The sequence below is a fragment of the Protopterus annectens genome, chromosome 3.part0, assembly GCF_019279795.1.
Source record: "Protopterus annectens isolate FY-2018-M chromosome 3.part0, PAN1.0, whole genome shotgun sequence".
Classification (NCBI taxonomy): Eukaryota; Metazoa; Chordata; order Ceratodontiformes; family Protopteridae; genus Protopterus; species Protopterus annectens.
Window position 1 is genome coordinate 1,505,920,077 of NC_056731.1, and position 12,572 is coordinate 1,505,932,648.

Sequence of the window (12,572 nt, forward strand, 5' to 3'; positions counted from 1 at the left end):
ATCACTGAAAGTTAGCCAAAAATCTTTTGATTCCAGTCCAGTTTCCTAAGATTTAGATGTTTATAAACTTTGTACATATAGTGAGCAAAATAAGTGCTTTGTAACACCCATAAATCTGCAATCAGCACTAAAAATTCATGGGAATCCTTGATTCTGGAAGATGCATTAATCAAAAGTGATTTCAGATAAAATTCAAGCATTTGCAAAAAGGGTTCCGTCAGTGAGTCCATTACTGATACTACTGACCCACCCTTGGAAGGTATAGTGTTGTGTACTTTTAGCAACATATACAAATTTTTGGCATTGGTCCACCCTTTACTCTCCAAATGATAGGCATGTCCATTCTCTCCATGCCATGTTACTAAGTGAACTCTGGTATCACAGGAATGAAGCTGGCTTTGAATGTTTACTTCCACTATTAGTGCATTATCCCAGTTGGTTACTGCTTTATATGTTTAACATTTGTTCACACTAATGAAAAGAATTGAATTGAAGTTGCAGCTTTTCCAGATATTTAATAAAAACTTCATTCAGTAACAGAAGATTGCACAAGAAGAACAGGTTCTAACCATTGTAAGTAATATATATGGCAGACAGACACATATACAGCCATGTTTACATGACTATAGGAAAATGCATTCAGAAGGAAAGAACATATACATACACCTACAGAGCTGAGTTACTGCAATCCTACAGAAATGTCCATGGCATATTAAAAATAAGGAACTCCATCAACGTCCCCACATCCAAATAACTAGGTGCATGGTACAATATCAACTAGATGTACTAGATGGTTATTTGTGTAGTAGTTAATAGGCCAAAGAGCGATACAAATGATGAGGCATTTCAAAGAGCTCTACCACAATGACTAGGGCCATTTTTACAATATTTTCTCCTTAGTAATAAAATTATCAATAAAAATTATTGAGTGAAGAACAGCACCCTCTAATGGAAGCACCATGCACTGGTCAGTTTCTAGGCTTTTTACTTTGTTTCGCCAAATGTGATCTACACAACAAACCACACAACCTTTGTAGTACCAAAACCTCTTTGATTTGTTGTCTAAAACGTGGTGTATGAGACTGAGCTAACTGCCTGGAAACTTTGCACACTGGAAGGTATGACTGTGGCAGGAGTCTATAAGCAGATCCATGAGGATCTGAAAGAGAATGCTGCATTTGGGGTTCATCTACATAGAATGGCCTAATTTGTAGTAGGTAAATATTTTTAAAACCCTGGCAATGAAGCAATCAGATCATCTAGATATTTATACCTCTTAGTTGTCCATGATTTAACAAACTGTGCCTGAGTTTGACTCATTTTCATCTGTTCTGTGCAAAATTTGTGGATTTCTGGTAAATAATATGGGGTTGTGGTCATTAAGTAATGATGGGTTTGAGGTTCAGACTTCATATTCCTCAGAAATGCATGCTAATGGAAAACCTCTTATTCTAGCAATACTCTAATTATAGGACAACAATATTTAAAATCTGTCCCTGATTTCCAGCTTTTGTCCCTGACTATTGTACTAAGAAGTGGACAGCTGTTTAAAAATGTTACTATTTGGTTATTGTTGTTATTATTATTATTATTAGTTATATATAAAAAAAAATGGATATTTGAGATATACATAGACAAATCAGGTATAATTGCTGAGGCAGTCTGTCAAGGAAAATTGCTAACTGTTTACTGTTGTCGACTCATTATTCTGACTTTGCAGGATTATTGTGATTTGTGTGAAATAACCTGGAAGACTTTAATGTGTGATAACTGTTTGTTTGGGGCAAAGCTGAAATGCACTTCATGGCCATTATTTTTTTTATCACAAACACCTGAAGTATACATGGAAATGCTAAAACTGCTGGGTTGGAGCTGTCTATGGATGAAAGTAACTGACTTTCTTATCATTTGCTCAGTTTATTTAGTCAGAAATTTGACACTGCAGGGCTAGTGTGCATTTTTATAAAGTAAGACAGACTATTTTATTGTGAGCACGGTGTGACTGTGTGAAACAAACTTGAAGTACATTAATGTGACTGTTATTGTTATTTATTTGTTTACCACAATTAGAAACTTAGAAACTGAGGTATACATAGACAGTAAAGTATCTGTAATTGATAAGTACAGAGGCTGTCTGTAGGAAAAAGTGACTTATCCCTGCTGTTGTTTGATAATTTTGAAATAACAGCCACTGATCTGACATAGCAATTGTACTGTCACACAGTGTATTGCACTTGCTAAAAATTAGTGTAAAATTAACATTACTATAGTTCACTCATGTTTGTGTGTGTGTATGTGTGTGTGTGTGTGTGTGTGTGTGTGTGTGTGTGTGTGTGTGTGTGTGCGTGTGTGCGTGTGTGCGTGTGTGCGTGTGTGTGTGTGTGTGTGTGTGTGTGTGTGTGTGTGTGTGAGTGTGTGTGTGTGTTTGTTTCTGTGTGTTTGTGTCCGACTGTGCGGAGGTTGCAGTGTATTTGCAAGTAACATGCCAGCCATAACTTCACTTTTCATCACAAATATAAACATTGTACGTAAGTGGCTGTCTTTGGTGGTCTGGCTGGAGCAGGACATGTGTGAAAGAATCTGATCATAGGCTTAGTGATGGAGTGAGTAGTATTGCCAACATTGATTACTTGTCTCTACTTGAGTTCTTGGCTGTGTCGTCTTCTGCATGGAGTCTACATGCCCTGTCTATTTCTGAATTTGTTAATCCATGTATATTTTTCTCCACCATCCCAAAGATAAGCCTTAGGTGAATGGGCATTCATCCAGTTTACCTGTCGGTAAGAGTACAGCATGTGGGTGTGTGTGTGTGCCTGTGCATCTTTTGATAGACCTAGATTTTCAGGGACAATCATTTGTGATGCACAAACTGACACTGTCCCTGACAAGTCTGGTCTATTACAAGATGCAGTTTCAGTGTGTGTGTGTGTGCGTGTGTGTGTGTGTGTGTGTGTGTGTGTGTGTGTGTGTGTGTGTGTGTGTGTGTGTGTGTGTGTGTGTGTGTGTGTGTGTGTGTGTGTGTGTGTGTGTGTGTGTGTGTGTGTGTGTGTGTGTGTGTGTGTGTGTGTGTGTGTGTGTGTGTGTGTGTGTGTGTGTGTGTGTGTGTGTGTGTGTGTGTGTGTGTGTGTGTGTGTGTGTGTGTGTGTGTGTGTGTGTGTGAGTGCATTAATGAAAAAAGAAACAACCAATTGTTATGTGTAGATGCATTCAGAGGCACACACATAACTCTTCTGGGTATATGTAAAAAATAGTTAGCAAGACTCAGAGGTGATCTCTGCCTGACGTACAAGGCTATGTCCAACCCAGAATTGATGGACATGCTCCACCTAAAGAAAACCATATCCCCTCAAGCCACATGCTCCAGGGATCTAAACCTCACCAAAACAATAAATAGGACTTGTTGGAGGGATAGATTCCTGTCCCAGAGACTTCCCATGCTCTGGAACAAGATTCCAATCTACATTAGGCAGAGCTCCTCGCTAACCCTCTTCAAGAGAAACCTTGACGAGTGGATGGGAAACAGAAAGTTTACCCCAGGAATCACTTCAATGGCCCTGCTGGACAGAGGTACAAGGTACTAATCTAAGGGGGCAGCAAAAGCCAACACATTCCGGCTAGGCTTACAAATGCATTCAGGCAGATAGCTTAGTACCTACCTATGAACCTATGAATCTAAGTCATCTTTCAAAAATAATAACAAAGGTATAAAATATATCACATAAAATCCACAGTGCCTTATTCATATGTACTAACCCTAGCCCAAAACCTAACCATAACCATAACTTCAGCACAAACTCTCAGGCTAAACCCCACCCCTATTGCTGTTCCTAAAAGTAAACAAAACATACACACACCTTATGTTAGTCCGATCCCCACTCCTGTTCCTAATCCTAATACTATACAGATGTTTCTTTTTCATTTTTAGTTTCAGGATTATTACATTTACATTGCAAAGGTGTAAAATATGAGGTAAGTTTGGCACAGTGTCAGGTATTTGATAATGCCACATTATTACAGACATATATATATATATATATATATATATATATATATATATATATATATATATATATGTACCTTTATATACCTTAGAAATTTGAACCTAGTTACATTTTTGTAAAACATACCCCAGCAGAATCTAGCTGTAGCTACACTGCTGATAAGTAACCTGCATTAAGTGGGTGGTGGTGATGGATTGGGTGATTTTCTACTACAACAACAGGGCATTGCTACTATATTGCTGGAAAGTCATTTGAATTCTTAGCAAACCCCTCAAAAATATCTATTGCATTATCAACTATGCCCCTAATCTCCACTGCAAACTGTGTAAAGCTTTGAGTTATCTAATACATTTGAACATTTTAGTGGGGTGTGGCCCTTATCACTTCTCAAATGCATACACATATAACAATGTCCTTTGGCTTCTCCCATTAAGGGTCACCACAGCGGATCACCGGTCCGCAGATCGATTGGCAGTGGAGCTTTTACAGTGTCAAGTTGTCAGCCCGGTACCCAACCTTCACAGAAGGCACACATACACTCAAACACACACCTACTGCATCTCTTTAAAAGTCTCACATAACTGCAGGAAGGACATACAGACTCTTCTCAGGAGGTGCTCCAGCTGAGAATCAAACCAGACTGTCTCTTGCTGTGAGGCAAGAACACTAACGACTACACCACCATGGCCATCTACAAATTTGTACACACATAAACACATAGTGCATTGATTCCTGACTCTTTCTGGTTGGACAGTGAGTGTCTGTGCTTAACTTACTTGACTGGTCTGGTTTCTATACGAGGCATCTACCAGAAAAAGGCTACAAGCCTACAGACCCTTGCATCATCTGGGACAAGATTGTGGATCAGCAAACAGGCTGTGGCCTGCTTCTCTTCTTGGCATTGGTGCTAACGTGTTGCTTCTGGTAAAAGAAGAAGCAAAGGAGCATTGTATCCCAACAGAGTGAAGCTGTGCTGAGACCAGCATTAGTAGTAGCCAGACAATAACCATTCATGCGACTCCCCTCTTTTCATCATTCTTGACAGGCTAATTCTTTGTTTTCAGTAAGTACTGCTTGATTTCTTTCAAACTTCAGAATATCCGCCTAAATACTTCATTCTTAAATTTTCAGGGTCTACATATTAGTTTCCCCTCAAGTGGTTGCCAGTGCTCTGGACAGACTCAGACACCTTGAGTGAAATTTTTCCTGTAAAAGCACAGTTGAAATTTCTCCAATATCTAGTTGCACACAGGACAACTAGTTTGCAGTGACAAGCACTGTCCACATAGTTGCAAACCAGATACCCATGACAGTGATTGATATTCTCACTCCAACAGTGTAATCAATAAAAAAGGGTCTGTTACCATGGATATGAACCTTCCTACTGTCTCCATTACTGGCTTGATAGATATGAGCATCCTGAGGCAATGTAGAAATTGCCTTATCTTTACTGACTACCAGTTAATTCTCAAACAAACCGATATGGTATGTGAGTGATGCATTTGCACAACATCAGTGGAGGCAAAGCTCTCACATAAAATTACTCCTAATGTCAATAAGCTTATCAGTAGTACACATGCTGCACCCATCACACACAAATCAAAGCAGACATATAGTCTCACATATACTGAGGCACTTACATGTGACCTTCCTAAACCACAAAGACCTCCTAGACAAAGTACACATAAGAAATACCCTCAGCAGCCCCAAACACACTCTTTCAAAACAACACCCACATCAACACAGTGCTGCATCTCATGGATCCTCTACCTCTATGCCCATAAGGCAAGTCACCACACCATCCAACATTCTAGCCATTGGAGACTCCATTGTGAAACATACTGATGTCCCTCTCACCAGGCTGAGTAAGGAGTAACTTACGGTCAGTTGCTTATCAGGGGCTAGGATCTGCCACATTACGCATGCACTTAGGTCATTGGATCACAATTACCAATATGACTCAGTCATTGTCCATGTGAAAGTAAATGACCTGAGACATACCTCCCTAGACTATATGAAGAGAGACATCATAGTGCATTTGGAATATGTCACAGGCTGGTATGAGCATAGCATTGAGCAGCACTTTAGCTTCTCCAAGGATGGTGCCGCAATATGAACAAAAGATGATTGACTTTCATAATTGGCTTAGTTCCTGGTGTCATTCTAAGGGGGTGCAATATTTGTCAGCATGGAAGGAGGTGGTCTACAGACTATGCTGCTTTACCAGGGATAGTCTGCACCTCTCCCCTCTAGGCTTTTCAATATTAGCTAAAACACTGTCTTCCCCCATAGTGCAGAGCTCATTGTAAATGGAACCACCTATACTGTGCCAGAAGATATGGCAAACCTCCTGGCTAATAAATTCATCTCCAACTTTACTCCTCTCTCCCCCTCAACCTTCCCTCAGGAAATATCATCAAATGTAACTCCCCCTACTATCACTAGGTAACAGGTCCTTAATTCTATTTCTAAGACCAAGAACACTGCATCAATGATGGGCCCAGACAATATCCCATGATTCCTTCTAAATATCATGAAACATGACCTATCAGGGCCTCTGGAATTACTATTTAACTGTAGCCTCCAAACAGGCTTCGTGCCTCATGAACGGAGAAAGGCAACAGTCCTTCCTCTGCACAAAGGTGGGCCATCTACAGACCCTAGAAACTGCAGACCCATAAGTCTAACTAGTCTTATATGTAAAGCCATGGAAAGAATTATCAAGTAGATGATAAATACAGATATAGTAATTCTCCAGACACTGGACTCAACCCAGTTTGGTTTCATAAAGGGCAGATCATGCCTACTCAACCTGGTGGACTTCTTTGAAAAGGTCACCAAAGCAATGGATGAAGGCAAAATCATTCACACTGCCTACCTTGACCTGGCCAAGGCATTTGACACAATACCCCACTTGGGCGTTGTTGACAAACTCAAGAGGTTAGTTACAAACCTGTATGTTACCCAATGGATAGCCAACTGGCTCACAGACAGGATCCAGGAAGTTAGAATTGGGGAGTCCACCTCTACAAAGAAGCCAGTCACAAGTGGAGTCCCTCAGGGATCAGTTCTTGGACCACTCCTTTTTGGCATTTACTTCTCAGAAGTCAAGGCCAATGTCAGTGTTCTCTGGCTGAATAAATTTTCAGATGATTGCAAATTAGGAGCTGCCGTTAAGTCTCACACTGACACAAATGTTCTCTAGGAGGGGCTGACACAGACACATAACCGGTGTCAGAGTCATGGACTAAAACTAAATCCCAAGAAATACATAATAGTATCCTTTGGGAAGTCATCGAACTCTGGTAACTATCATATTGACAACACGCCCCTTAGATTTGGCCCAATAGTCAGGGACTTAGGGACACACATACATAGTAATCTAGCCTTTGGTCATCACGTGTCTACAGTGGTGATGAAATCATTCTATGTTGCGCCAATTTGTAAACAAAGGTATGGCATCTAAGTCCAAAGAAGTGTATTCAACATGCATCAGACCTATCATTGAGTATAATGCCCTCTTTGGTATGTACCTAACTAGGCATATCCAACAACTAGAACTTCCACAGAGGTTCCTCACTAAAAGAATACAGGGAAGGGCATAAGTAATATGCCCTGTGAAGACCGCCTCAGGGCCCTATCCCTGTATTCTGTCTCTTACAGGCTTTTGAGGAAAGATCTATGCCTGACATACAGGGCATTGTCAGACCCCACTCTGATGGACCTCCTGCATAGCCACAAAACAAACAGTACCAGAATTACCCATTCTAAAGACTTAAACCTTGCCTGTGATATAAATAGGACCTGCTGGAGAGATAGGTATGTATCCCAGAGATTACCCCATCTATGGAACAGGCTCCCCATTCATGTGAAGCATAGTTCCTCCCTAATCCAATTCAAGTGCAACTTGGACAACTGGATGGGAAACTGGAAATTCATCCCTGGTCTGGCACCTATGTCTCCGATGCAAACAGGTAACCTGTAAATGGTTCATCTCCCAGGCCCATGCTTATACTTATCAAGGGTATCAGAACTCATCAGAGATTTGGGATGAATGGCTAGGCTTAAAAAGGTCCTTGTGGTCATTAGCCTAGTAAACACCTATGATCCTATGAACATAAACATTCGTGCACATGTCATTAAGCATGTTGAATGGGTTCACTGTCAAAAGACTGAATCCTAAATTACTGAAAATAATAAGACTGTTATCACAATCCTGAAAGCTGAAAAAGACAAACTGAAAATCACAAAATAATCAATAATATGTTAAAGCAAAAACAAAGCTTGAACTTAACACCCAAAATAAAAACAGCTAATCAGAGTTTTAACTCTGTGACATGTTCTGTGAACCTCCCAATGATTTTGAGCTTCAGTCTTTTAAAGTTTTCATTTCATTCTTATAATTTTTAATCATACTGGCTTCACTATTATAGGGATCCATGAGCTGTGTGTTTTTTGCTTGTGCGTGGGCATGTGTGTGTGTGTGTGTGTGTGTGTGTGTGTGTGTGTGTGTGTGTGTGTGTGTGTGTGTGTGTGTGTGTGTGTGTGTGTCTGTGTGTGTAAAACATGCTTGGTTGATTTGTGGCATAAATATTGAATGGTTACTAGTAAGTTAAAGAGATGTATTATTACATGCAATTTTGCTTTCTTAAGATTCCTAAAACATTATTGAAAATCAGAGCTGAATTACTATACAATTTTGCTTCAACTAATATGGCTTCATTTATATGTGGAATTCATGGACAGTTTTTGACTACTGGTAGTATTTTATATTAGTGTGAGAGGAAACTCAAAGACGACCCTGTTTCCATAATGGATTTTCTCCTAGTTGCTTATCATAATGATATATTTCATACTGAATAGATGAATTTTAGACTTAAGTTATTTTCTGGCCAGTGCTCTTGTACTACCTGGCATGATCATTTTTGTTCTGGTTGATTATTTTATTGCTGACATTTCTTCTTTATTGCACATTAGAAAAGCATCATTTGAAATAAACACATTTGCCTAGTTATTGAAGCATGAAAAGGAATGATGTTAAATTGTAAAAGAGAGGAACTGCTGTTGAAATCTCATGAAATCCATCGGTATTGCTTTTGCTTTCTTGCTTCCGGTATTATCTTCCTTTCTTTGCAAATAGCTTTATAATTGCTCAGATCCATGAAGAGGGCATTGTGGGACTAAAAAGCTATGGGTTCAAATCCTGGACAAACCCAGTGTCTAAGTGATTCTGTGAAGTGATGGTTATCATATCAGCTTTAAATGCAGATTGTCCTTGGGTCACTCTCCAGTGGAACCATAGGATCAGGGCAGGTATAATGGTTAAGTTCTTGACTATCACTGATACAAAGTACAGGATTTGATCCTGACCACTGGTTATGAGCTAGGCTTGTAATTGTCAGTGGATTGATAGCCAAATATTTGGGTGACCTACAGGCTGACAAAGATTGAATACACTAGCTTCAATTGCCCAAGGTTCAACCCATTGATGAAAGGAGTTCCTCCCTAGGAAATTGCTGTCAGGGAGTTGTGCCAGAAGTAATTCCCTTTTGGGGAGAATGTTCCCCTTTTTTGAGTTGATGCAACTATGGAGTTGGTATATATCAGTTTGGGGTTGATCAGGTGTGTTTGCCCCTGTAAAAAACACTTAAAAAAAGTGAATGTAGTTTGAGGATTCTGATTCTCAATGCATTCACTTTAGTCTACTCATAGTGAAAGCCTAGTATTTCCCTATGATTCAGTTTAGCTCTGCTTAGCTCTGTGTTGATAGAATATAGATGATGATTAATTGTCACAGGTATTTCTCTTTTTGCTAACCAACTACTGAAATGCGGCTTTGTGCTCTGATACTCATCTTAAAATGAATGCAACTTAATAAGTCTTACTCTCGAATAGTTGACTAGAAAGGTCACGTACCTTTAACTTGCCATTTACTTTGAAGAAGCAATGTATCAGTGATATCATTATGTAAATGCAGGTATATATATAGCACATTTATCCTTTAGTAGTCCACAACCAGTGTTCTCATTTTTTTATTTGATTTCAATTACTTTTTCTCATAACCTGTTTCTATAAATTATCTCATGCAAACCACTGTAGAGTAGGAATTTCCTTGATAGTTTGTTCTTAGTTTTAATACCTCCAGTATCAGAAATACTCATAAAAAGAGTAGAAAAGAAATAAACAATTCAAGTAAATTTTACTCTTTCCTTGAAATGCTGAAATCATAGATTTAGTACTGGGAAATAAGGCTTCATTTTGGAAACCCCAAAGTTTATCTCACTGTGGATTCACCTTTCCCCTTAAACCTACCAAACAAATTTAAAACTATCTGCATTTGCAAGGGGGAGGAGTCTGTTGCGGGTAGGGGGTGAAAGCCGACAATACCCCCTGAAAATAGTTTTGCATATCTATCTATCTATATATATATATATATATATATATATATATATAGATATAGATAAAATATATTTTTATATATATATATATATATATATATATATATATATATATATATATATATATATATATGGGGTCTACTTTGTTTCATTGAAAGCTCATTTCACTTAATTTGAACTCATCCTGACCAAATCACTGAAAACTCAAATTACTAAAAATTCATTTCACCAAATCTCATTTCACTGAAGTGGAGTACTGGCACTGTGTAGAGTACTGTAAGGCAAGTAAAAGGTATATGCCCTTTTCCCCACTGTAGTGCAATCCTGGAGTTAGTACGTGTAGTTAGAGGGTGTCTGGGGGGCACAGCTCCCTACATGGGGGGTGCGGGGAGCGTAGCCCCCCACCTAGTTTGGTTTTATATTATATTTTACTGAAAACTTCAAAACAATACATTTTAAACCATAGAGATGTATACTTGCAACACCGATGACTAATTCTTTCCATAAGACAATATATACTCAAACTAAGTGGGAGACTATGCCCCCCCCCACACCCCCCAATGTGGTGGCTGTGCCCACCACACCCCCCCAACTATGTATACTAACTTCAGGATCATACTACAGTGGGGAAAAGGGCATATAAGTTTTACTTACCTTACAGTACTCTGCATAGTGCCAGTAATTCACTTCAGTGAAATGAGATTCAATGAAAAGAGTTTTCAGTAATTTGAGCTTTCATCGATTTGGTTAGGGTGAATTGAAATGCAGTGAAATGAGCTTTCAATCAAACAAAGTAGACCCTCAGTGCAAATTTCATACAACAGGAAGAATGGAGAAATCTCACAAAGCAAAGGAATCACTGCCAATGCCCACATAAAAACAGCACTCGCAGTAATTTCCTATAATAAGCAGTAGGGAGCAAGTTCAAAATCAGAGTTATAAAGTGGGCAAATTGATCCTTGAGGAGATAGGGGCTCGGGAGAGTCTAGCAAAGCATACAAATAAGACAGAAGTTATCCAAGTATGTGTGCAAGATAGATTTGTTACAGCCACAAAAAAATGTTTTAGTTAATTCTGTATAATCTACTGTAGGCTATGGGTTTGTTTGCTTTATTGAAATTTTAGATTTGGTTAATCAGAATGTGTTTACTTATTCTTTGCTGTTTACTGGCTTGATTTTAATGAAATATTACCATGAAACTTTTTTTGTGGAGCTGTAGCAAGAGTCATTGCTGTGGAAGAATAAAATCAATTTATCATCAGTGGCATTTCACTCTCTCACATATATAAACACACACACACACACACACACACACACACACACACACACACACACACACACACACACGCATGCATTTACTGATTACTAATTACTGAACTTCCATTATTTAAATATTAAGCTAATCTAATTCATTTCTTGTCTAGGACAACAGATCAATTACTTGTGAAATGAGACTCCACCCTCAACCAAATCATTGTATAATTCTTGAATCAGTCTGGTCTCCTGGACAGTTCTCTTCTTTTAGTGATAAGGGAATTGCTACTGATGCTACAAATGAATGTTCAGAACTTGCAAAAGAATTCACTGTTCATGTTAAGGTAAGGACAGGATGCAAACATTACAGTAAACTTTTAACCATGGTTATTAGTAGCTTTACAGCTAAAATAATTGTTCTCTGCCTGCAAATTCTTTTTTTCTAAAAGTCAGGAGAGACTACTGGAATAATACAGATTTTACAGTGCATTATTATTTATTTCTTTATTTTTATTTTACATTTGTTGACCGGGATGGTCCGACTGAGCTGAATAGCCCTTTTTCAGCAGAGGCCCGGGGAGAAAAGCTCCATAGTATACAAATCATTACAAAACATTAGAATTTTACAGTAGTTACATAGTAAGTATATTAGTTCAGAAGGATTATAAATTGTGAGACAAAAAAATTCATAAAGCAGCAATAATTATAAATAATAGTCGCCGTTTCCCATAAATATTTGAGATCTGCAGAGGAACTGACACCTATAGACTCAAAGATGAATAGTATGCAAGAGTTATAGTTCATCATAGGAGGTAAGAGAGGTTAACTGATAGTCAACAGTAAGGTAGTGCTTAGTAAGTGGACTGAATATAGGTTATGGAGGATGATAACCAGGACAGGACCAGTGGGCTTTTAGGT

General features: G+C 38.7%; 1 protein-coding gene across 1 annotated transcript in view; it reads left to right on the forward strand.

Annotated features, from left to right (window-relative positions):
- RP1 (RP1 axonemal microtubule associated) overlaps window positions 1-12,572 on the forward strand; it is a 652,673-nt gene that overhangs the window by 572,404 nt on the left and 67,697 nt on the right. The window contains exon 13 of the mRNA XM_044065894.1: window positions 11,825-11,998. Within this exon, the coding sequence (XP_043921829.1) occupies window positions 11,825-11,998 (174 nt within the window). The remainder of the gene's footprint in view (window positions 1-11,824; window positions 11,999-12,572) is intronic.